The following is a 22,055-nucleotide window of genomic DNA, read 5'->3' on the forward strand; positions in this document are numbered from 1 at the left end:
AAAATCGTAGTATTTTCTATATTCCTTTCGGAAATTAAAAAAAAAAGTATTTATCACTTCAATCGACTTCATAATCCTTTTTCCGAGCTTTTGAAGAGCTAGCTACATTTCATAATCCTTTCTTGCTGTAAAACAGCATTGCATTGAACACCTATTTTTAAAAGTCCTCTTGGGTTTCTAAATTTTTCATTTTGAAATAATCGTCTTGGGTTAAATAAATGTACTATATTTGGTTTTATAAAATGAAGATAATAATAAACCTTTAGTTAGTTTAGTTTTTGCAAGCTTAGTTGCGATATTTATTTACTGTTGTATATATGTGTTTTATATACGTCATGTGTTTGTGTGTAAATTAGATTGGTTGTAGTACAAAAGTTATAACAAAATAATAACAAGAAATCATTTAATACAATATTACGCGAACATACATTATATACGATGCAATCTATGCACATTTTGGTTTTACGAAGGGTGGTCCCAAAGCCCAGCCCCCAGAAAAAAAGGACAAATCAAATGCTAGGATTGCGGGTGGGGGAATGGAGGAGATCGGGATCAGATCCCCTAGACATTCGTGGGCGCGTCCATGCCGCAGATGACCGACTTGACCACCGACGCCGCCGAAATGGCAGCGAAATTCTGCCACTTCCGGGTGGAAGTGCCGTCCTTGTAGTCGGCAATGCCCTTCACCAGGATGAAGCTCTCCCGGCAGTTGCCAATGATGCTGTCCAGCACACTGCTCATCTCCACATCGGTGGCCAAGAGGCCGTACTTCCTGGCGAACTGGGTGCGCAGCTCGTCGCTCCTCACCAAATCCCTGCCCGATCCAATGGGTCCCAGGTGGAGGCGCAGCCTGGTGACTCCGTCCACCTCGTCGGCGGCTATGGGATGGGCCACCTCGATCACCTCGTTGTTGCCAATATTCATGAACAGCTTGTCCATCTTCGCGTCCGGCCGGTTGAAGTCCGCCTCCGTCTTCTGGGCCAGCGCCTGCTGGGCCTGGCTCAAGTAGTCCTCCCACGGCCGCTTCACCTGCATGTTGGCCTGCAGGCTCTCCGCGATCTGCTGCAGCGAATCGTTCACCGGGAAGTAGGTCTTCACGTCCTCGCCGCTCTTGTACAAGTACACATACGGTTTCTCTTTGCTGCGGGAAAAAAATTCGGTATCTTAATAGAATTTTTACAAAGCATTATGTTAACTAAGGTAAGAGAAACGGCATCTAAATAAAAGATACACAACCAAAAACCATTTGACAATAGAAATAAACGATATTTTTTGTTGTTTTTTTTTGTAAAAGAATAAGATCCGTATAAGAGTGTTCTTCATTAGTCTAGTCACCGCTTTATTACCAATTTTATTGAAACGATATTAGGGAGCTTCAAAACCCATTTTTATTGGGTTTGTATACAACAAAAATAAACGAAAATATTCAAAATAAAATTTGTGATTTGGAAAATAAATTAAATGGTAAATGGGAATAATATAAATTTTTTTTATTTAAATAATCTAAATTGTGATTTTAATAATCTAGCTAAAGCTAACCTATTATAAAGCTTGTTAAGCCCAACTGAATATTTATTTATTTATATTTCTATTCTTCCGAGATCCTTACCTATTGCTGATCAGCGCCCGCTGCTTGTCCACATACGAGATGACCACGTCGCCCAGCCGCACGTGCTTCTTGTAGTCCGTGTAGTGGGGCACGCCCCCGGCCACGCCCACAATGAAGACGAAGTCGACCTTCTGGAATGTGCCCAAGAGGCGCGTGGTGGTGTTGCCCGTGGCCGTCATCGCCTCCCTGTTATTGCCCACCGATGGGAGCTTGGTGCTCACGATCCTGTGCGCCCCGATATTTCCCAGGGTATAAACGTTCGATTCGCCTGTGGAATAGAGAGCAAATGGTGGTCAGTAGGTTACCAGGGAGACAGGAAGTTACGCTCAGTGTACACCAGATAGGGAGGGGTTCAAAAAAGAAGAGAGATGAGGATCAATGAAAATAAGTAAATTATACAGATACTTGTGCAAAAATAATTTAACAAATAATTTTATATTATTATTTTGTAACAATAAAATTAAGAATTTAAAAACAAATAATTTTATATTATTATTTTGTAACAATAAAATTTAGAAATAAAAAAATAACTCAGTTAAATAAATGTTTTATACTGTTTTGGTATTGCATTAAGCTTCTCCTCTCAAATCTTTTTTTGTACCCACATCACAGTAAATTAAGATATATAGGTATATTAATGGTTAACCATTTTATGAACCAGGTGCGTGACGGATCTAATCAATCCGCCTTGATGACAATGGTTACATGTATGTACAATAGAAGGTCATGTCTATCCTAGGACAATCCTTTACCATAACAACAACCAAATAAAATGAAACAAAAAGCCGATGAAACAACACAGACACAAAAAAGGACACGAAAGTAACAACAAATCAAATTATTCTAGGCCAAGTTCATAAGTTTATGCCAAGTTTATGGCAAGTCATTTGAGTACAGATGTCACTCGATGGTTGCGAACTCCCCGAATTCCCCCAACCACAGAGTTTTTACTGTAGACATCGCTGAGGAAAAATGAGTATTACTCTTCAGAGCTTTAAATAAGTTCATATTGAATAAGTTTATTTAAATTTAAATAGTTCATGTAGGATTAGGATAGAATTATAGGAATTTAGTAGTTATATTTTTAATTTATTTAATTTTAGATATTATTTTTGAAAAAACCCTATGAACTCGACCTTGACTTATGGGTGCGACAGAATTTAGATGTGGATTCTGGACGTTTAGCTTACCGAATCTTCGTTTCTTTTTGGACTTTCTGAGTGAGTTCGTTAGATTGGGATCGGAATCTGTTACATGGGTTGGTATTTTCGGATTCAGGGGGTTGTAGGTGAAATGTTTTTTTATTGCAGGCAAGCAGACAATCAGCAAAATTGTATGCAAATTCAATCGGTAATGGCAAAATTTGGTAAAGTTTTTTATATTTTTTTTTTGGCCCACCAGAGTTGAGTTTTTGGGGAAACAGGAAGGGAAAGAGAGAAACAGAGAAAAGATGGTTAGCCAAGAGTTTGATTAGTTAGAGTTGGGGAGGAGGCAATGCCAATCGATAATCGACAATTGGTTATCGATTAAAAATCGATGATAAGCCACCTACCGACTGTGGTATATCGGACGAAGGTCTCCTTGTTCTCGAGCATCGCGTCCACTGCGAGCTTCTCGCAGTACTGGGCCGTGATGATGGCAATGGTGGGCTGCTTGTTGGAGGCGATCGTAGGCATCTGCTTGACCACCTTGATCTCCTTGTCCTCGTGGTGGATGCGGGTGTACGCGTTGTACTCCATCGACTTGATCAGGCCGCGCTCCTGCAGCGATTGGATCACCAGCAAGACATCCTGCTCACTCCAGCCGTAGTCCCTGGGAAATAGGCGAAAGATTTTAGTACTTTAATTTAGAAAGTCAATACACTTTAATTGCAATTTTTTTTTTAGACCTAGATCTTCTTCATTAAATTTTAAATTGGACTCAGAATGGAAAAACAAAATCGACACCTTTTTGGGCAATATTTTTGTACTAAATAATAATTAATACTCATAAACGTTAACTACTCACTTTGCCAGATCCTCTGGGGAGATGGGATTGGGATATGCCTGCTCAATGAGCTCCAGCACCTTCTCCTGGGTCAACGGCGGAGATTCGAACTGGGATTCCTCAAGGGAAACTAAGGGAAGAACATAAGAGAAACACACGATTAAAGCACATTTCGAGGAATCCCCCTCTTTCGATGGTTATTAATTTAGCCAGGACTTCTGTTAGCGGGCAATGACATCTACTCTGAGCGGTGGGCGTGGCTGGTTAGGCGGTGTCTGTTAGTAAAAAACACGCACACACACGGCTGGGAGGGCGGTCAATTAAGTGCTCAAGCAGCGGATTTTAATTGCAGACGCCAGACAAATTGGACACTTGAGGTGTCGTCAGCACTGCGAGGACAATTGGGTGGGCTGGAAATGTTTAAGGAGGCAGGGTTTGAAAACAACGAAGGCAGTAGTTTGAGGAGCAAAGAGTCTTAAAAGGGGAACGAGAGCAAAGTTGAGGAGGCACTGCGATATTAAGGACATTTTAATTACAAACTTACAGTTTGCATTTACAGTTTTAAAACCATTTATTTTATTAGTCGTTTTTTTTAATATTTAATCGTTTGTGGTTTCTGGTTTTTGACAACTCGAGGTCAAGTGTCGGTTTAAATCTAAATTTAAGCAGCGACTATGTCATGAAGTTTTTGTTTTGGCATATTATTGCTTAATTTTTGTTTTATAGTTATTATAAAAATAAAGAACAGTTGGAGAGCCAAAACTGCAGGGTATTTGCTCTAAATGGAACCCTACGACACGGCAGATCAGTTTTTGGCATCCGGACATCAATACAGGCAGATAGAAGTCAATAGCTGAAGATCGAGGTTGGCTACCTCTTGAAACTATCGAGTTTCTAGATGAAAACCTCTACGGTTTGGTAAGCTCCCTCAAACCTTTACAGTTGGAAAGCTATTACAAGAGTATTTGGGGAGCCATTGACTAGCATACAAGGCCATACAGTATGAGAGCCATCTAGAAACCTATACAGTTTGAAATTTATTTTATTTCGCTTTTTTTACATTTCTGTTTTTTTTTTCTCTTTGGAGTGCACAACACTTTTTATATATTTAAAGCATTTTTTTTTTGTGAGTCTTTAGTGCGTGCATTAGTTAAAAAAACAAAAAAACAAAAAAACGAACAACAAAAAAGGCGGAGAGGAAAAGTGCAACGAAGCGGATACAAAACGGAGTTCGTTGAGCGGATTAGATGGTTAGTTGTGGGAGCACTGGATCGCGGTAACTGGTCTGAGAATCGGGGGAATCATTTCCGCCTGGCGCTCAGCTGATCGGTGTACATGTCCAGCCAAATGGCCTTCATCAGGTTGTCGCCGTCACCTGTCTTCCGCTGCGCCATCAGCGCCTCCTCGAACTTCCGGTTGCAGTCGCCGTAGCAGTAGATGATGTACCCATCCCGGGCTGATCGCCGAAAAACCACCCGCACAGCCCAGAGGATAGATGGATATATAGTCAAATAGTTCATCAGATGAGAAGTCAATTTTCGATGGTACAGTATACTCGGAAAAGTCAATGAAAAGGCATGGAACTTGATATTAAAGAAAAATACTTTAATTAAGTTATTCAAAAGTATGCCAAAATTTCCGGAGTTAAATGTGTGATAACATTTATAAGTAATTTTAAATCAATTATATTTAATATCAAGTTCCTTTTTTACTCAACCCTATAAAGAGGAATAGTTGATACTCACGTGGTCGCGAGGGAGGTGCGGAGGTCTCCTCCAGGATGCGTAATTCAATCTCAATGGACTGAATCTCCGAGTAACCGTGCTGCAGCAGCTTCATTATCTTCTTGATGAATCCCACATAGTCTGAAAAATATAATACAAATAAAAACAATTTAATTTAAGTCTGCTTTTATATTCCTACAAATGTATTGTATCAATTCGAGTGGGGTTCTTTTGTTTGTTTCGATAAAAAGTTAAGCTTTTGGATTGAATTTCAGACAACCATTAAGGCTTTTATTTTTTTTGTAAAGGGTTTTGATTAAGGAATTATTCCACCTACCTCTGGGAAAGTCCTGCGGACTGACCAGCTCCTTAAAGAAGTCCTGGGCAATGTGGGCCTGCTTCTCGTCGTTGGTCAGCCAGTCGCGGAACCAAAACCTCAGGGTGCGCGACTCCTGCGAGTGCTTGCCCGTGTTGGCGCTGACCAGGAAAACCCGGAACTCCAGGGACAGGGCGGCCGCCTTACTGGCGCTCTTCTGCCCGGCCACCGTGTCCTTGTTGATGATGATGCCCGTGTGATCGCCGCCAGCGACGTGCACCCGATCGTTGATCTCGCCGACCAGCTTCCGTTCGATGAGGATCACCGTGCTGTTGGCCGTCTTTCCGCGGGGCGTCATCACGACCTGTTCTGTGCGTGGTGGCGACTGGCTCCTCTGAACGCCGCTCGACTTCTGAGCCAACGGCTCCTGGTCTTGGCCTGCGACAATTTTGCCATAGTTTTTATTGCCATTCGCCAGGACCCCGTTGGCATTTCCATTTCCATTTCCGTTTCCATTGGCTGTCTGCGATTTGTTTGGCTTGGGGGGCGGTGGTGGCGGCGCCATCTGTATGTGACTCCTGCGCTCCGACATGGTGCTCCTGTCCTGCTCCTCCTGCTCCTTCCCTGTGCTCCTGGAACTGCCTGCTCCTTCGATCCGATACGATACGATACGATACGAATCCGCTGCTGCTCCGGCGACGTCCTTGAGCCCAAACTTGCTGGTGCTGCCGAAAGAAAAGCAAAAGTCGACTGTCATTAGTGACTGGCAAACAGTGGGGATTGCCTAAGGCGGCATAAATGTACTAACTACTCAGCATACTAATTTTAATAATTAATAAATAATATTGTACGTTCAATTTCCTTCATAATTTCGACAATTTTGGCATTTAAAATACAAATTTTACAAGTAAAAAGATTTTGATTTCTTAATTTTATTCCAATATGATTTCTTCCTATTAAATTATCTTATAGCTCAAAAAGTTATTTATAAATAATTTGTATTTCATTTAATATACCATATTTAATAAACATTTAAATTAACCTTATATATATTTGTATTTTTATTTAATTATACGAACGGTGCGCGTTTATTATTATTTGTGAATTGAATCAACAAAACAAACAGATTCCCAAGGGAGTTTTTTTTACGTTTTCTCTGTTCTTTTTTGGAGCCTTCACTGTGGCTGTATTTTTAGCCAGAAATTCGCATTTCCATAGGTCATATCAAATAATACCTGTCCCCCGTCTTTGACTCCTTTCGACGCCTTCCGATTTCGGGGCTTCGGTTCTCGCTGTCTGTCTGGCAATGGGCCAAACAAATTTAGAATTCATAAATAATTGGTGTCATAAATCCAGCCCCCGAACCTCCCCCTTTGCAGCTTACTGCGACCCAGTGACTTGGTTTCGGGCCTACGAAATAATAACAATAAAAGAAACCAAAACAAACCAAGTCGACGGAAGAAAATCAATAGGAACTTGGCAACGCCAAGTGCATGACAACCATAAAAAATGAGGGCTAGAATGCGGCGTTTGGGCCAACCATCCCACATCCCACCTGCAACCCCCAGCAATTAAAGGCAAAAGCCAACTTCCGGCCAAATGTCACCAAACAGCCCAGCACAGAGAGGTTTTTGAACTCGCCCGGGGAAAAGCGAAAGAGATGGAGGAAAATTGGTAAGAAAAAAAGGGGGAGTGGCCGGAAAATGGGGTTCCTGGGGGTTGACCTGCTGCTAAATTTGCATAGGACAAACAAAAAACCCCCACGGGAAGGGAGAGGCGAATGAACCGAGTGGGTGAATAGCAGCGGAAAGTGCAGGGGATATGAAAATTTACATTTTTCAAATGCCAGTTCTTGGAATTCGAGGTCCCAAAACAACAATTTAGCGCAAAAATTCACTGCATGGCAACTAAATTCTTGGCTAATGAGGGAAACCATTTCAAATACTATATATGTTTGGGTTCCCAAAACAATGGCATTAGTCAAGTCTAATGTATTCAGTTTGTGTTTACTTTAAGCTGGCAGTACTTGCTTAAAGTTGGTATTAATTTACCTGCAATTAAATTTATTTTTATACTCGTTATTCATAAAACAAAAAATATAAACATATTGCAGTACAAAGTATTTTATAAACACTAATTCCTAAAGGAACAAATAAAACCCAAAAAGCTTAAACCTATATTATATTTTTATATATTATATTTCTGAGCCAACAGTTGTAACCCTTTGTATTGGAAAATCTGGATCACGACATTTCGCCCAGCTAAAAGATTAACTATTTTGTGCAGCTGATGACATTTTCTTGTTTAAAAAATTCTCATTTTTATATTTTCGCGTAAATAAAAATGTTCAGATTTTAATGCCAATTGATCGGGAATTTAATTACGAGCTAAACGAGGCATGACATTCCAATATCTGACAATTATGTTGAATTGTATCGATTTACACACTTTAATAAATGACTTCAATTTATATAACGTAAAATTTGTGAAACGAGTATTGCATTTTCCATCCCCTGACAGTCTCGAAAAAGTTTATGAGGCATTATCCAATCATTCCACGCACTTAATTAGATTAAAGCGCTTCCTCCCACTTCACTTTTTTTTTGTCAAAGGGTGCACCACTCGAATTTCACGGCCGGAAATTATTTGTCGTCTGCAATTTCAATTAAAACAAAAGGAAAAAAATATGAGCAGATAAACTGCACCAAAAATGGTACAGTCTACAGTCCCGCCCCTGGACACACCCTTTGGAAATGCATTTCTTCACTTCCGTTGGGCAATGTTTTTCGTACAATTTTGTTGTTTTTATAGTTCGCCGATCTTTGGGGCGTCGTCTGAAACAGAAATGGAAATTCCGATGGCAAGTGCCTGGCGATGCGTAACTCCCGAAGGGGCAAAGGGCTTGGCCCCCGGCGAAAACTCTTTACGGTTGACAGAGTTCCAGTCACGTGTCTTGACACAAAAAATTATGTACACACACAGCCACCACACCACACCACAACACAACACACAAAACCAAATCAAATTTCATATTTGGCTGGATAAAAAACACATTCCTAACAGGAGGGGATCCGACAGCAATTTCCGTTAGTAGTTTCCTCCGCAGCCCACACAAAAAGGCATTCTATACCTATACCCTTCTTTATGGGTTCATAGATTCTAGAGACTAGATTTAAATAAATAAAAAATTCTGAATTTATGCTTAACTTACAGCTAGCTAATATTTAGTTAACATCGTTTTTAATATTTTGTTAATGAATCAAAAAGAAGTAAATGAATATTTCAAAGCGTTTTTAGGATATTTTGAACCTTGTAAAAAAAACCAAAATTTAAATTTAAAACATTAAAACAATTGCAAACTTTTTAAAGAGCAATGATATTTGAAGCACTTACAGTTTTTAAATTATTATTCTAAAAATTGTATTTTCTTATCTTTAACAGATCATAAACACACCAAATTAATTGTTATTATTGTCATGATTACTCTGAGTGTACCAGCAAAGTGAGGCGTGGACCAAAGCAAGCAAACTCAGCCAAGAAGTGGGTTTTCAGAGAAGCCCACACAGGAAAATATCATATGTAGGCACTAAATCTCTACCAGCTTTTTTTGCGTGGGGTCTCATTTTTGCCCGATAAATTCCACTGCAATTTCTAATCGAAGGATCCACAGATAAGTTTACTTCACCTCACTTTTTTCCCAGGCTAACAGCGAATTGCATAGGTATACAATATACAGAAAGTGTACAATCTATTTGGTTTATCTGCTACAGTGTAACAACAGCTAATTACCACATAATTTCAGTTAATTTTCCCTTTGTCGCAATTAGTCGAAGGGGCGAACGTGACTCAAAGTCAAAGTTTTTGAACCGATTCGCCCGACAGACCCATTAAGTAAAGCAAACCGGGTACTTATTTAGTGACTCACAGCGCAAAACGTGAGTCGATCGAACTTTGTTGATTTACTGCTTAATTGACAATCAACTGCGTTTGATTGCCCCACTGGATACTGGACATGAAGATATACGGTGGGTGGAGATTATTATACATAAAGAGGCTTCTCTATAGGGCCCTTTGTCCCATCCATCTGTTCTGCCCGATTAAGCAATGCAAATAGAGATGTCTGCATCTGGCCCCATCGAGCTCTAAATATATACTTGAATGGTCCAACATCTCTGGACATTTTCATAATCTCGTTTCATGTCAAGGTTATCCGAAAATTATTTCTCACCCTGCCTTCAAAATGCCTCAATTGTCTGGCATTGAATCGCTATCGGTTGTTTATAAAACAATTTGGAAATTCTTGTAGCCATGTTTTTGGAGGAGCAGTATATTTGTGAAAAAAAAAACAAACAAAAAATGGCACTAAATTTGTTCTTAGCTTATTAGATTTTTATTAAAAGTTCTAGATATAGCTGGCAAGTAAAAACCAATAACTTAACAAACTTTATAACGATAGCATTAGAGAAATTATTTTAATTTTCGTTAGAAATTTAAAGAATTTAGCATTACTTTATTTTTAGTTGCAAACAGTTTGTTTAAAATCAAAAATCGTATGATTTACTTTACTCATTATACTTTTTATATAGAGCTATATCTAATTGAATTAGTTATTCTTGCCGTGAACTTTAATTGTCAATCGAATTTGAATACAAACTCAATCAGAATTTGCATATTTGAATAACGTTTAGACAACTGAATTTGTTTTCCATTTCGGTTAATTGAGTTCGTTCGGTTTTGTTTTGTTTTGCGGTTTGCGAACCTTATTGAGGTTGGGATTTCTCGAGGAGTTCAAAACTGCGGTGACGTCAGCCCTTTATATATAATATAGTATTTCATTATGATGTCTTTTATCGCCCGTGACGTAACTTTTGAGGCATTTGTGATTTTTTAAATCGGCAAACAAGTTGCGAAGTCGGGAGCTGACCTTCAAAGCAAACAATCTGAGCTTGGGCAAGAGAACTCGATATCACGAGCATAATTCAAACAAAATACATTGTGTAAGTTGAGTCTTAATCTTGTTTTTTTTTTAGTTTCGCCACTAAAACTTGTTCATTTCTGTGGTATTAGTCAGAATATTTCTAGTGTCATGCGTTTTTTCTGCTTTGCTGACTCGTTGTCCAAGAGATCATCAAAAAAAAAATTTTTTCCTATCGTCAGTCTGTCTGGATTTTCCAATCGTCCGGTGATTCACTCCCAGAATGTTGCGCAAATGGGAAAAATATTTATACTCAGATAGCAAGATTTATTTGTCTTCGAAAAATCTTTCGTCAGATGGCTCACTATGACCAACTATTTATTGAGTCTCTCGTGTGGGCGACGAAAATAATAATGTTCCCTCTCGAATCTCGAATCGGTTGCTGCAATATAGTTGGGGTTTCTTCACAAGTGGCATGCGTCATTTGCCCCCTCCATCGGGCATTAGTTTCGTATTCTATGATTGGATCACTAGATCAATTAGCCGCGGATCAATACTTGATGCAGTGCGTGGGTTCCATTTACTTCCCTCAGCCCTCGAATGACCAAACTGCACGACCATCATCGACTTCCCCATCTTCTGGTGTCCAACTTTTTATGCCCTTTGTGCACGGAATAGCTTATTAACCAGAGATTCACTAGATAATCGACTTAGGAATACCCTATAAAATAATAAGCGAATATTACTGTCTTAGACTGAAAAAGTAAGGGTGAGCACTTTCAGAATATTACTTATTTTACTATCATTAAATTTTATGTAATATATAATATATATTGAGGTTCTAAAATTGTCTTGAAATTTGCTCTTCACCTCTACTTAATTATTAAATGCTTACCAACCTGACTACATCGTATGAAAATGAATAATTATATGGCTAAAAAAAGTTATAGAAGCGATTATAAAACTGGCTAGACGGCCTTGCAATCAATTTTCAACCTATGTACTTCAAATGCAATCATTAATAAGTAAAGACCAATGCTCACAGTAGACGCAAGCTCAAATATGAACACGCAACGCAAGAAAAGAAAAGTCGGCTTTCCTTTGGTTACACAATAGCCGGGAATATTCTTGGAATTAGCGAGGCAAAGTTAAGAGCACACCCCTCTCTTTAAACAAAAGATACAAAAAAAAAAAAGGAAACCATGGTGGTTGGTGGTGCTCCATAAATTAGAGCAACTTGGCAATATGGCCAGTCGGACAGTTTTATGGCCACGGAACATAGCACATCGAAAATGCAGTTTACAAATGGTGAAGGCCCCCCGGAATCCGATTCCACCCCATGCGACAAAGGCAAAGGGGTTTTTCTTTCGGTTTTTGGGGGCAAAGCTCCTTAGTGGGTCACTGGTGGGTGGTGTGGCTTTTGTTAGCTATTTCTGTGCTTCAAGGAGCGCCGATTAGAGGCTGGCTAAGGCGTCATTAAGTGACCCACATAGCGGTTAATGATTGGAAATGGGAAAAAAAAGATTTAAAAAGCCTCAAATATAATAAACAAATGAAAAATGACTCAATTTTGAATAAAAAATGATATGAAAAGTCGAATACAAGCCTTCTACTCATTAACAGCTGAAAACTATCTGCAAATCCATCCAGATCCAGGTCACATCCACACCAATGAATGGGAATTCGCTCTAGTATTACAAAACAACTTTCAGAAAGACGAGTGAAATTCGCAGCGGATCTCGAATTGCATTTGTTTATCGGCAAACAAAATGAGGTTGAACTCCCCGTCGTCGTCCCGTCGCCAACTCCATCCATATCACTTTACACCAGTTGCAGCACACTCACGCCTCATTTCATCCATGTAAAAGTCGCCAAGAGATCGGGGGAAATAGTCGTGGTAGAACCAAAATCAAAACAAGAGGCAGTGGAAATTATTTTTAAATGCCGAGCCGGACGTTTGACCAAGAGACCGGGAATCGGACGACGAGCAGGAGGAAACATAGAAGGGGTTCCAAGTTGAATGAACCACTCACACCGCACACCGGCTGCAAATATATATCGAACAGATAATTATATGGGCAGCAGATGGTCTCGCCTCGGCTGAAAAATAGGTGTCTAGCCAACACTCTGCCGAAGTGGTAATTCTTTTGTTGATTACACTAAAAACAATAAACATTTTTTGAAGCAAATATTTCTTCAACAGTGTCTGGTTAACCGAACTTGCTCGTCTAGAAGTCATTGTATTATGCATTCTCGAGATTTGTTTAACATAATATTTTTAGAAGATCTTTTATTGTTTTATCTACTTGGACAAACAATTTTATTTTATTTAACAGCTGTTTAGCTGTCTTCCTAATTTTACAAGTGTTACATGTTTTATTCCATAATTGTTGTCCCATATTCAAAACATGAACAAAAATACATTCTTTAAAAAATCCGAATAGCCTGAAATTGAATAGTTAATCTTTAATGCAGGTTCAACTGCAAAAATGTACGATTCGAACGCCAGAAATCTTTGGTTTCCTTGTAAAAATTATTGTTTTTCCCAAATCCCAATTTGTTTTCAAAATTGGCAAAAATGTGCAACAAAATTGCCTCAATAAACTGGAACAAAAAGAGGCAAAAAACGAAAAAAAAAAGCTGTGCTAGTAAGCAACAACAAATATTTCTGCATAGCCAACGAGAATGAGATCATTTCTAGACTCTCACGCTTTTTTCAGTTTCTTCACTGTGCTCTCTGTTGTATACAATTTTGTTAAGCAAATGTTTTTAGCCTCGTAAAAATTGTTTAAATTTCCACCGACTGGAACACCGGACATACAACAAACTACAGAAAAAAGAGGGAAAAATGCAGGCCAGACAAATTATATAGAAACAAAGCAATAGCAATAAACTGCGACAACGACGAAACGTGGAAGCGGAAATGGATTTAGATAAACCCAGTAAGTTACAAAGAACGTAAATAATGTTATCAAAGAAGTACAAAACGTACAAAATACATACCTAAAAATAGCAAATCCCCAGACTCATAAAGGGTAATCATTCGGTTAGTTTTCGTGGAGGTCAATATCGTTATTCTCACTTAGCCTCGCTGCTCAAATTGCTCGAAATGAAATTCAAATGCAGCACGACACCAAATTGTTTATGATACCCTCGAATCGTAATGGTTGTGCACGAATTGAAATTTAAATATCAAGTTCTTTGGAATACGAATACATCATTTCAAAGCCGTTTACATTTGAGCTGCAAAGTACATTTAATGTTCATAATATTTGGAACTTTCGACCAATTTTTTTTTTCTTTTAACTTGAAAATAAACACAAATTTTAAAAACATTGGGGAAAAGCCCAAAGCAATTCGTATGAAGTAAGACTATAATTTTATTTGTTAACAAGCTAATTTAATTTGTTAGAAACAGCTAATTAGTTTATGAAAGCACAGAACCTACAAAATCTTTTAATTTTAATCTATAACAATCCAAAATATGTTAAATGTTAACAAAATAATATGACTCCAAAAATGCTCCTTATCTTTTTCATATGAAAAAAACTAAATACTAATCATTTAAATTAATGTATAGCTAAGTTAATTGGTTAACATAATCTAATCGAGTAAAATAGAAAAAATGTATTTTTAAAAATGCCCAAAAAAGGAAAAATAAATATCAAAGCCCGTGTCTTGTGTGTCGAGTGGGGTTTAAAAATAGCCCTCATTACGCCGCCAGAAAGGTGAAAGTACAACAAACATTGGCACCCGCATTGTACCTTGTAATTCAGACTCACCTGTTGCTAGATCGGCGAATAAATGACGTGTTTTATTTGCCACTTGATTTGCAACCGGTTTTCCTTTTCGGTCACTTCTATTTGCTTAATTTGTTTTATGTTTTCCTTGCTGGTTTGCTTGGTTTATTCCACTACTCTAAAAAAAAACGTGTGTGTTAACAACTATTCACAGAATTCTGATTGATGCACAGCGCAAAAAAAAATTATTGTGTGGAAAAAAAAAGAATGCCAAACACGCGGAGGAAAGAATGCTTATCTTATCTTATCAGCGAGTGGGTGGAAAAGGGGGAGTTGCGTTGGGCAATTTCTCATTATCAACTGATAGCGCAGACATTGATATTTGCTCTGTTTGTTGTTTGCCCTTGTTGTTGCGTTTTTTTCCGTTATTATTTGCTGTAAGTTGTAGTCATCAATTGTTAAGCACTTTGGAGCATTTCTATATTTGCCCAGTGACGTCAGAGGTTGAAAAACATTTACAAAATAAAAGGTAATAGATCAATTCAATTAGTAAGAAATTATCTGTACAAAACATACGAAGAATGTAAAATTAAATATTACTATTGTAGTTTAAATTTCTGCATATTTTCAAAAATCAACTTGATTAATAGAATAGTTAGCGTTAGATTATTACATTATTATTATTAATTTGTTTTTTTAAACGAATTCAATCAAGCAAGAATAATATTTTGTTAATAGATCTTCAAAAGATCGAATTGTTTTTCAGTGTACCTGAGTCATCTGATCGCTAAAACGGGCTCAGTGACGTCATGACAGTAAATGACAATAGAATAAAGGGATGGAGATAAAAGGGTTGCACTTGAAATAAAGCCAAAAACAACAACAACAACTGGTTCACCTTCAGCTGATCAGCGAGTACTGCCATCTCCCTCCCGCACTCCATTCAAATTTTAAACAATTATTTATTGTTTTTTTTTTTTGTTCTACACTTGCAAAAACAAAAAGCAAACACGAATTCTGACGAACCAGACAGAGGAAGATAAAAACAAAAAACGCACGTCCGCGAACAAAGTCCCTAGGTGTGTGTATTGAATTACGCGCTATTTATATTAATAAATTGCACACAGGCTACATTTTCACCGTTAGTGCGCGCGTCGCTTACGAAAAGGGTGGGAATCGAAGGGCGCGGGAAAAGGAGCGCGTACACTTACGCCAAAACGCCGGCAAAAACAACACCAAAGTCAAAACACGGGGATAAATGACAATACCCTTTCCAAATGCGTCTCTTTGCATCCGTTTCGTTCAAACTTTGCTTTTCGACTGACCAGACTTGGCTTTCGGTTGCGCGGCCAAAAATTCCAAAAGCCAGGCGCAGTGTGACCGCCTGCGCAGCGGAACGGAAATGGCAGAAAGCTTATAGGGTCATAAAATGGTCACACTAGCCCAGCGGGAAATATCTGTATTTCTTATCAGTTTTAAAAAAATAATTTGGCCAAAATCAAATAATTATAAATGTAGGAAATTTTCTCATTCAGAAAATGTTTATTTAACTTTATAATTCAACTTCCGTATAAACAAATTTCATGAGTAGAGTAGAGTAGTATGTTAGAGATCGACTGGCATTTAAAATGTATTATTTATCATTATTTATTTATTCATAAACAAAACTTCCTTAATTGAAAAAATTACAATTAAAATTGGATACAAGCTTTGGGACTGCCAACGCATTGCAATAAACTTTTAACGAGGGCTGTATAGCCAGATTCCATGTGTGACCATATCTTGTTTGCCCCCTAATTATTTCAAGTTAGTTTTATCTTGGCGCCTTTCATTAGCCTCACTGCGTGTAAACAGTTAATAAGTTTTAAAATAAACCCAATAAAAACAAACGCTAATTAATAATAACAAATGTCAGATTTCATTCAAGCTGCTTAAATCAGCAAAAACAAAATAAACAATGAAAATAATCCGAGTTCAATGAGCCATCACAAAGTGAATAAGTCAATTAAATTAAACAAGAAACCGGTTGTTTATGCATTTATTGTTTTTATTTCATTTTGTGCTACTATCAGAAAGGCCCAAATGATGTGGTGTGTCACAAGTGGAAGTGCCAAGACCGTTTCATCTCATCTGGACAGATAATACTGCTTCGGGAATTGAACAAAAGCAAGCGTTTGTTTTATTATTATTAAATTTTGGAGGGGCACAGAGAAAGAGCGCGTGCCCGTACAGAAACAAATACGATTTCGAACTGATAATCTCACACTGATCAAAAAATGTATTGTTTCTGGTTTACCAAAGATATACAAATTATTGTTCCTGAATTTGTATTAAAAGATATGTTTGTATTTAAAAGATATATTTATGATTTTTGGTTTAAAAATAATAAATATTTTAAAGTTTCAATATATATTAATTACTTAACCATACACAAATTTTGTTAATTGCTTTTTAAATATTTTCTTAAACACATTTCAATGATTTTGAAAGGCAACTAATTGATGTTTGAATAGATTTTTTCAGTGTGTCTGTTGGCTGTTGGCTAATTGACACTTGGAAGTTGCCCGGCTGGTTTCTGCTCAGCGATCTGCGATCTGGGATCGTCGTGCTGACCCCACTGCAGTCCGCAACTGGCGCTGATCAAGAACGGAGGATGAGGATGAGTAGTCGGAGTGAGATTCAGAGTCCCGGTTTCACACCCACCTGTGTGTATCTGCATCTCCTGGTGCTGCTTCCACTGCTGGCAGGTGAGAGAGGCTGCCAAATAAACCTAGATCTACCTGAAAATCAGGAAAATCATCAAGTAGAAAACATAGAAAGTTCAAAACTCAATGAGTTTCGGTTAAATTTGATTTTTGTTTTAATACAAGAATTAAGAACATGAAGTGAATAACATTATTGAACTTAAACTTTATGTTTAACCCAATATAAAAAAATGGACCGTGTCAATATATTTAATTTGTTAAAGTTTAAACTAAAATTTGTTTATAATAACAAAAAACAAAAATTTCATGTTCTGGTACGCATTTATTTGTGCCCAATTGATAGAATCTTTATGTTTAATTTGTTGGGTTTGTAATAATTTTGTAGCAAGCTCATTAACAAAAGAACTAATTCTTAGCAAATTGAGTTTGATTTCTTAAGATTTTCAAACTCTGTTTAAAAAAAAACAATTTTAAGCAATTGTGTTGTAAAAAAAGAAACACAATCAAGTGAAATGTTTTAAATTTGTTGCTTTAGAAAGCTGTCAACAAAAAACCCATAAAGAAAGATGTATCATGGTTTTAGCCAATTCTGCAGAAAATCTTTTAAGGGGATTTTCTAGATCGTAGATCGCAGAACGTAGTGATTCACACGCACATTTCTCACCTAATGGTTTTTTTTGCACCACAGTTGAAGCCACGCCCGCTATAAGTCCGCAGTCGCAGCGCGGCATCATCTTCCCCAAGGAGTCCTTCGATGAGTGCCTCCTGGACGACGTGCTGAGGACGAAGGGCACTTGCAAGCGCATGGAGGAGTGTCCCAGTGCCCTCAAGGGCTGGCTGGAGCGACGGGAGTCGCCCAAGACCTGCTACTTTGTGCGGTTCGATCATTTCGTGTGCTGCGAGCCGGACAGGGAGCTGCCGGAGATCACCACCGGAGTGCCGCCCACGCCGCCCACGCCGCCCACGCTGCCCACGCTACCCACCACCCGGAATCCCTTTAAAGCTCCCCTGGTCACGCGACCCAGTCTGCAGGGTGAGCAATCCGAATCCATAATCATACAAAACCGCTTAAATCAATCAGGGGTGTAATGCTAATGATGTTTTATCTATATAGATTTCTTTGATGAAAAATATTTATTTCGAACTTAACAATATTTAGGTATTCTAAAATCAAACATCCATGCAAACAAATAATATGAAAGAGAAATATTCAAATATTCTATAATTTAAAAAATACTTGTATGTCAAGTTTATTAAAAATTGTTTTTGTAAAATATTTTTTTTAAGGTTCAATGTCCCAATCATCTTTACAATGTTAAGGAAACATAAAAAATAATTTAAAACTATGAGGGTAATGAAAAAAATTACAGAAACAAAGAATACTTGAAATGTTTATGTATATAAAAAATTCAGGACATTTTTCTAAAACCCCTCAGGGGAGATAAACTTTCGATTAATTATTAAATTCACTAGCTTCACAAACATTATTTTGAGCAAGTCATTCTGACTTAATGTGAATATAGTTACACCCAGGTCACAATAAAATCGGCTCCACGTAAAAATCAATTTAAAAAAATCACCTTATTAATCATGTTGTTTGTTGCGTGAACCACGTGATGTAATCCATGACTAAACCTTTCTAATTTACAGCCTGCTACGAGAACAACAACGTCCAGCAGGTCAACGAGCGCGATCTGACCTTCGTGGTCTCAGTTGTGGGCGGGAAACCCACCCGGTACCGGGAATTCCCCTTCATGGCGGCCCTCGGCTGGCGGTCCAATTTCGATCAGCGGATATACTATCGCTGCGGCGGCGCCCTCATCTCCAACAACTTTGTTTTGACGGCGGCCCACTGCGCCGACTTGGGAGGGTAAGATACCTTTCTACCTTTTTCAATCTATAATCATACTTTGTTTATCAACACAATGCGATCAGGTTTATGCCGAGCTCAGGTTCATGTCTAAAACCCCTTTAGAATTTCAGAAACATAAGCCTATTATGTTTAAACTAATGTTATGTGTTTAAACTTTTATTGATATATGACAAGAATTGCTTAGACATTTTGTAAAGTCAAAACGTTTGGCCTAAATCGTAATAAAACGATTGAAACAACAAAATTCTTAGAGATATAAACAAAAAGAAAACTTGGTTTTCTTAAGTTTAAAATAATATTAATATAAATAAAGCTGTAGTGGGAAACTAGGCTTCGAAAAGCCTTATTTATCATAATCATTGCCAAAATCAATAATTTTTTTTTTTTTAAATAGTATTCAAATTAGAAAGATCAAAATCATGGAGGATAAAATAGTATAAGTATAAGCCTGGATTTAACCCTTAAATCTTGCAGTGAACCGCCCAGTCAGGTTCGCCTTGGTGGCGACAATCTGACCCTGTCCGAGGACGAGGATATGCCCATCCGACGGGTGATCGTGCACCCGGAGTACAATGCCAGCACCGCCTACAACGACATTGCCCTGCTGGAGCTGGAGACACCGGCCAAGCCGGCCTTTAAGCCCACCTGCATTTGGGGCGAAAAGGAGGTGGCCAACTCGCTGGTCACGGCCATCGGGTACGGACAGACCAGCTTCGCCGGCCTCTCCTCCGCCCAGCTGCTCAAGGTGCCGCTGAAGAGCGTCAGCAACGAGGAGTGCCAGGTGCACTACCAGGTGGATCAGCTGGCCCAGGGCGTACTCGGCACCCAGATGTGTGCCGGCGACATTACCGGCGAACGGGACACGTGCCAGGGCGACTCCGGCGGACCCCTGCTCATGCAGGACGGACCGCTGGGCTACATTGTGGGCATCACGTCGCTGGGACAGGGATGCGCCAGTGGACCGCCCTCGGTGTACACCAGGGTGTCCAGCTTTATCGACTGGATCGAGGGCATCGTGTGGCCGCAGGGATTTCAGCCAACGCAGCACACTCCCATCTCCACGACACCCAATGCAATGTCCAGGCTCGATTTCGATCTGCGGGCGGATACCTGAGACCTTAGCTCGATAACTATATAACCAAGACAGGATACAGGAAGACATTAAGAAGTTTCTACTTTAATAATTCTATTTTTTTTGGATTTTTTTCTTAAAAAAAAAAAGAAACTTGTAAGAAAAAGTTTTGCCCCTAACATGTAGGTTATAGGTTTTTAGAAAAACATTAAACCCTTTATCTAAAGAAAAAATTGTTCTGACATTCCGAAAGAGCTAGGAAATTTACTTGTCGGAAATAAGTTGTTAAAAAAAAGGAAAAATAATTATTTAACAACGCTCAAGAAAAATAAATAAGAATTTGAATGTTAAAACAAAACACATCTAAAATAATTTATAAAAAAAGATTTATTATATTTATGGTTTTGCCACTCAATGACAATTGTGCCTTAAGCGATTTTAAAAAATTAAAATGAAATCTTTTTGTCAGATCAGTAATGAAAATGTTAGTATTCTATGGCGGCAACTCAAATATAGCAAAAATCATGTATAACTCATCAAATCACCATTTTCTTCATAAATAGATAAATATTTATACCGTCAAATAGTCTGCATTTGTGGGTGTTCCCTTGCAGCGGTTGTGTATCGGGTTTCTACTGTGGAAATATGCGGCTGATTCAGTTGCTTTGCATCGGGTAAACAGTTGTCCGGAATGGATAAACTTTTGATTTGCCGACGATATAAGTGTCTAGAACTACGGACGCCGGATAGTTGAGCACTGGACACTGACCGACGAAGATGTACCGCCCAACAACGCTCCTGTTGATCCTCGCAAGCGCCTGGAGTAGTTCCTTCGCCTATCTGCCCGATGTAAACATATTCACCAACTACCGCACGGAGGTCTACAATGGTAAGTCCCTAGACTTCTTTTGCATTTCTTTGAAACTTGCATTGTTTTTAGTGCCAAGTATATCATTTTAAAATAAGATATACTTTTTTATTCGACAATTTATGTTTTTTTTTTTTTTAAATCATAAGTAACCAAAACCATTGTTAGAAAACGGAATAACGGAAAAAGATCGCTATAAAATATTTGCCAATATTTGTTTCTTGTTAGTAGTATTTCCGATATACAAAATGCCATGTTTAATCAACAAATTAAATTTGATATCAATAATATTGGCAATCAAAGTTTTTTGTTGTTGTTTTCAATCGAAAAAATATTAAATAATTTTAAATAACCCATTTGAAAAATTCTGACTACTACAATCTTAAAATTTTTAAACTTTGGTTGTTATTTTAATAATAACTTGTGAATGTTCTCGACAAGCTTTTTTTTTGGTAAATCCCTAATAAAATTACTTGCAATAAATTTCAGGCATTCCCTCTGAGATTGATACCACGCCGTTCGTGCGAATTGGGGACAACTACTACTACATTGAGCCGATGAACAAGGTCAACTGGTTCCAGGCGGCCGGCGCCTGCCGGATGATGAACGCCCACTTGGCCTCCATCGAGGACAAGCCGGAAATGGAGGCGCTGATTAAGTACATGAAGGTCAAGGGGTTCAAGAACAACGACTACTTCTGGATTTCGGGCAACGACCTGGGCACCGAGGGCGCCTTCTACTGGATGTCCAATGGCCGGCCGATGACCTATGCCCCCTGGAATGGGCCCAAGCAAATGCCGGACAACTACGGTGGGAACGAGAACTGTGTCCACATGTTCGCCACCCGGGAAATGATCAACGATGCCAACTGCAAGATCCAGATGCTGTACGTCTGCGAGGCGACGGAGCCCAAAACATTCAAGTTCACCTACATTAAGTGGTAGTTTTCAATTTGAAGGGCGGTTTACTTAATACAAAATAATAAAAATTAAAGAAATTAAAATTTTTAAAATTTTTTCGGGTAAAAAAAATATATTTTTTGACAAACCTCCTCGAACTCAAGAAATATATTTTTAACAATAGGTTTTTGTATCAAAACACTGGTGAGTATCTGACTAAATTTTTAATATCATCAAGTTTTTACTCGAATTCACAGCTAAAAATGTTTAATTTTATAAAAATTACGAGAATTGGTCGTAAAATTAATATTTTTCCAATTAAGTGGGGATGAAAAGTATAGGTCGCCA

General features: G+C 38.3%; 3 protein-coding genes across 12 annotated transcripts; 2 read left to right on the plus strand and 1 right to left on the minus strand.

Annotated features, from left to right (window-relative positions):
* Nucleotides 1-270: 270 nt before the first annotated feature.
* On the minus strand, nucleotides 271-15,679 carry LOC128260348 (uncharacterized). Of its 8 annotated transcripts, none has more exons than XM_052993275.1 (10): nucleotides 15,559-15,679; nucleotides 14,333-14,463; nucleotides 5,657-6,360; nucleotides 5,341-5,460; nucleotides 4,971-5,051; nucleotides 3,617-3,725; nucleotides 3,162-3,421; nucleotides 2,800-2,856; nucleotides 1,610-1,877; nucleotides 271-1,141 (listed from the first exon to the last, which is right to left on the minus strand). In XM_052993275.1, the coding sequence occupies exons 3-10, from the start codon at nucleotides 6,225-6,227 to the stop codon at nucleotides 562-564; spliced, it is 2,046 nt and encodes a 681-aa protein (XP_052849235.1). In that variant the 5' UTR covers nucleotides 6,228-6,360; nucleotides 14,333-14,463; nucleotides 15,559-15,679; the 3' UTR covers nucleotides 271-561. The 8 variants fall into 8 exon arrangements, with proteins under 8 accessions (XP_052849235.1, XP_052849232.1, XP_052849233.1 ...); XM_052993272.1 differs by having other exon boundaries at nucleotides 15,502-15,648; XM_052993273.1 differs by having other exon boundaries at nucleotides 14,333-14,468; nucleotides 15,502-15,647.
* Nucleotides 15,680-16,088: 409 nt separating this feature from the next.
* LOC128260350 (serine protease snake) lies at nucleotides 16,089-20,115 on the plus strand. Of its 3 annotated transcripts, none has more exons than XM_052993285.1 (6): nucleotides 16,123-16,136; nucleotides 16,363-16,456; nucleotides 16,804-17,037; nucleotides 17,684-18,028; nucleotides 18,646-18,865; nucleotides 19,343-20,115. In XM_052993285.1, the coding sequence occupies exons 3-6, from the start codon at nucleotides 16,944-16,946 to the stop codon at nucleotides 19,980-19,982; spliced, it is 1,299 nt and encodes a 432-aa protein (XP_052849245.1). In that variant the 5' UTR covers nucleotides 16,123-16,136; nucleotides 16,363-16,456; nucleotides 16,804-16,943; the 3' UTR covers nucleotides 19,983-20,115. The 3 variants fall into 3 exon arrangements, with proteins under 3 accessions (XP_052849244.1, XP_052849245.1, XP_052849243.1); XM_052993283.1 differs by lacking the exon at nucleotides 16,123-16,136 and adding an exon at nucleotides 16,253-16,282; XM_052993284.1 differs by lacking the exons at nucleotides 16,123-16,136; nucleotides 16,363-16,456 and adding an exon at nucleotides 16,089-16,096.
* Nucleotides 20,116-20,394: 279 nt separating this feature from the next.
* On the plus strand, nucleotides 20,395-21,799 carry LOC128260352 (C-type lectin 37Da). Its single transcript, XM_052993289.1, has 2 exons — nucleotides 20,395-20,829; nucleotides 21,298-21,799. Exons 1-2 carry the CDS (start codon nucleotides 20,718-20,720, stop codon nucleotides 21,750-21,752), a joined length of 567 nt encoding a protein of 188 aa, XP_052849249.1. The 5' UTR covers nucleotides 20,395-20,717; the 3' UTR covers nucleotides 21,753-21,799.
* The last annotated feature ends 256 nt before the right edge of the window (nucleotides 21,800-22,055 follow it).

This window comes from Drosophila gunungcola, assembly GCF_025200985.1.
Source record: "Drosophila gunungcola strain Sukarami chromosome X unlocalized genomic scaffold, Dgunungcola_SK_2 000021F, whole genome shotgun sequence".
NCBI lineage: Eukaryota > Metazoa > Arthropoda > Insecta > Diptera > Drosophilidae > Drosophila > Drosophila gunungcola.

Bases quoted from the DNA above. Each gene is read 5' to 3' on its own strand.
- LOC128260348 (XM_052993275.1), bottom strand. From the start codon at position 6,227: ATGTCGGAGCGCAGGAGTCACATACAGATGGCGCCGCCACCACCGCCC. The intron at 2,857-3,161 runs GTAGGTGGCTTA...CCCATGTAACAG, and splicing joins CGTCCGATATACCACAGTCG to ATTCCGATCCCAATCTAACG. The intron at 1,142-1,609 runs GTAAGGATCTCG...TTTTTCCCGCAG, and splicing joins CGGGCGCTGATCAGCAATAG to CAAAGAGAAACCGTATGTGT.
- LOC128260350 (XM_052993283.1), top strand. The intron at 17,038-17,683 runs GTGAGAGAGGCT...TTTGCACCACAG, and splicing joins GCTGCTTCCACTGCTGGCAG to TTGAAGCCACGCCCGCTATA. The intron at 18,866-19,342 runs GTAAGATACCTT...TAAATCTTGCAG, and splicing joins CACTGCGCCGACTTGGGAGG to TGAACCGCCCAGTCAGGTTC.
- LOC128260352 (XM_052993289.1), top strand. From the start codon at position 20,718: ATGTACCGCCCAACAACGCTCCTGTTGATCCTCGCAAGCGCCTGGAGT. The intron at 20,830-21,297 runs GTAAGTCCCTAG...AATAAATTTCAG, and splicing joins CCGCACGGAGGTCTACAATG to GCATTCCCTCTGAGATTGAT.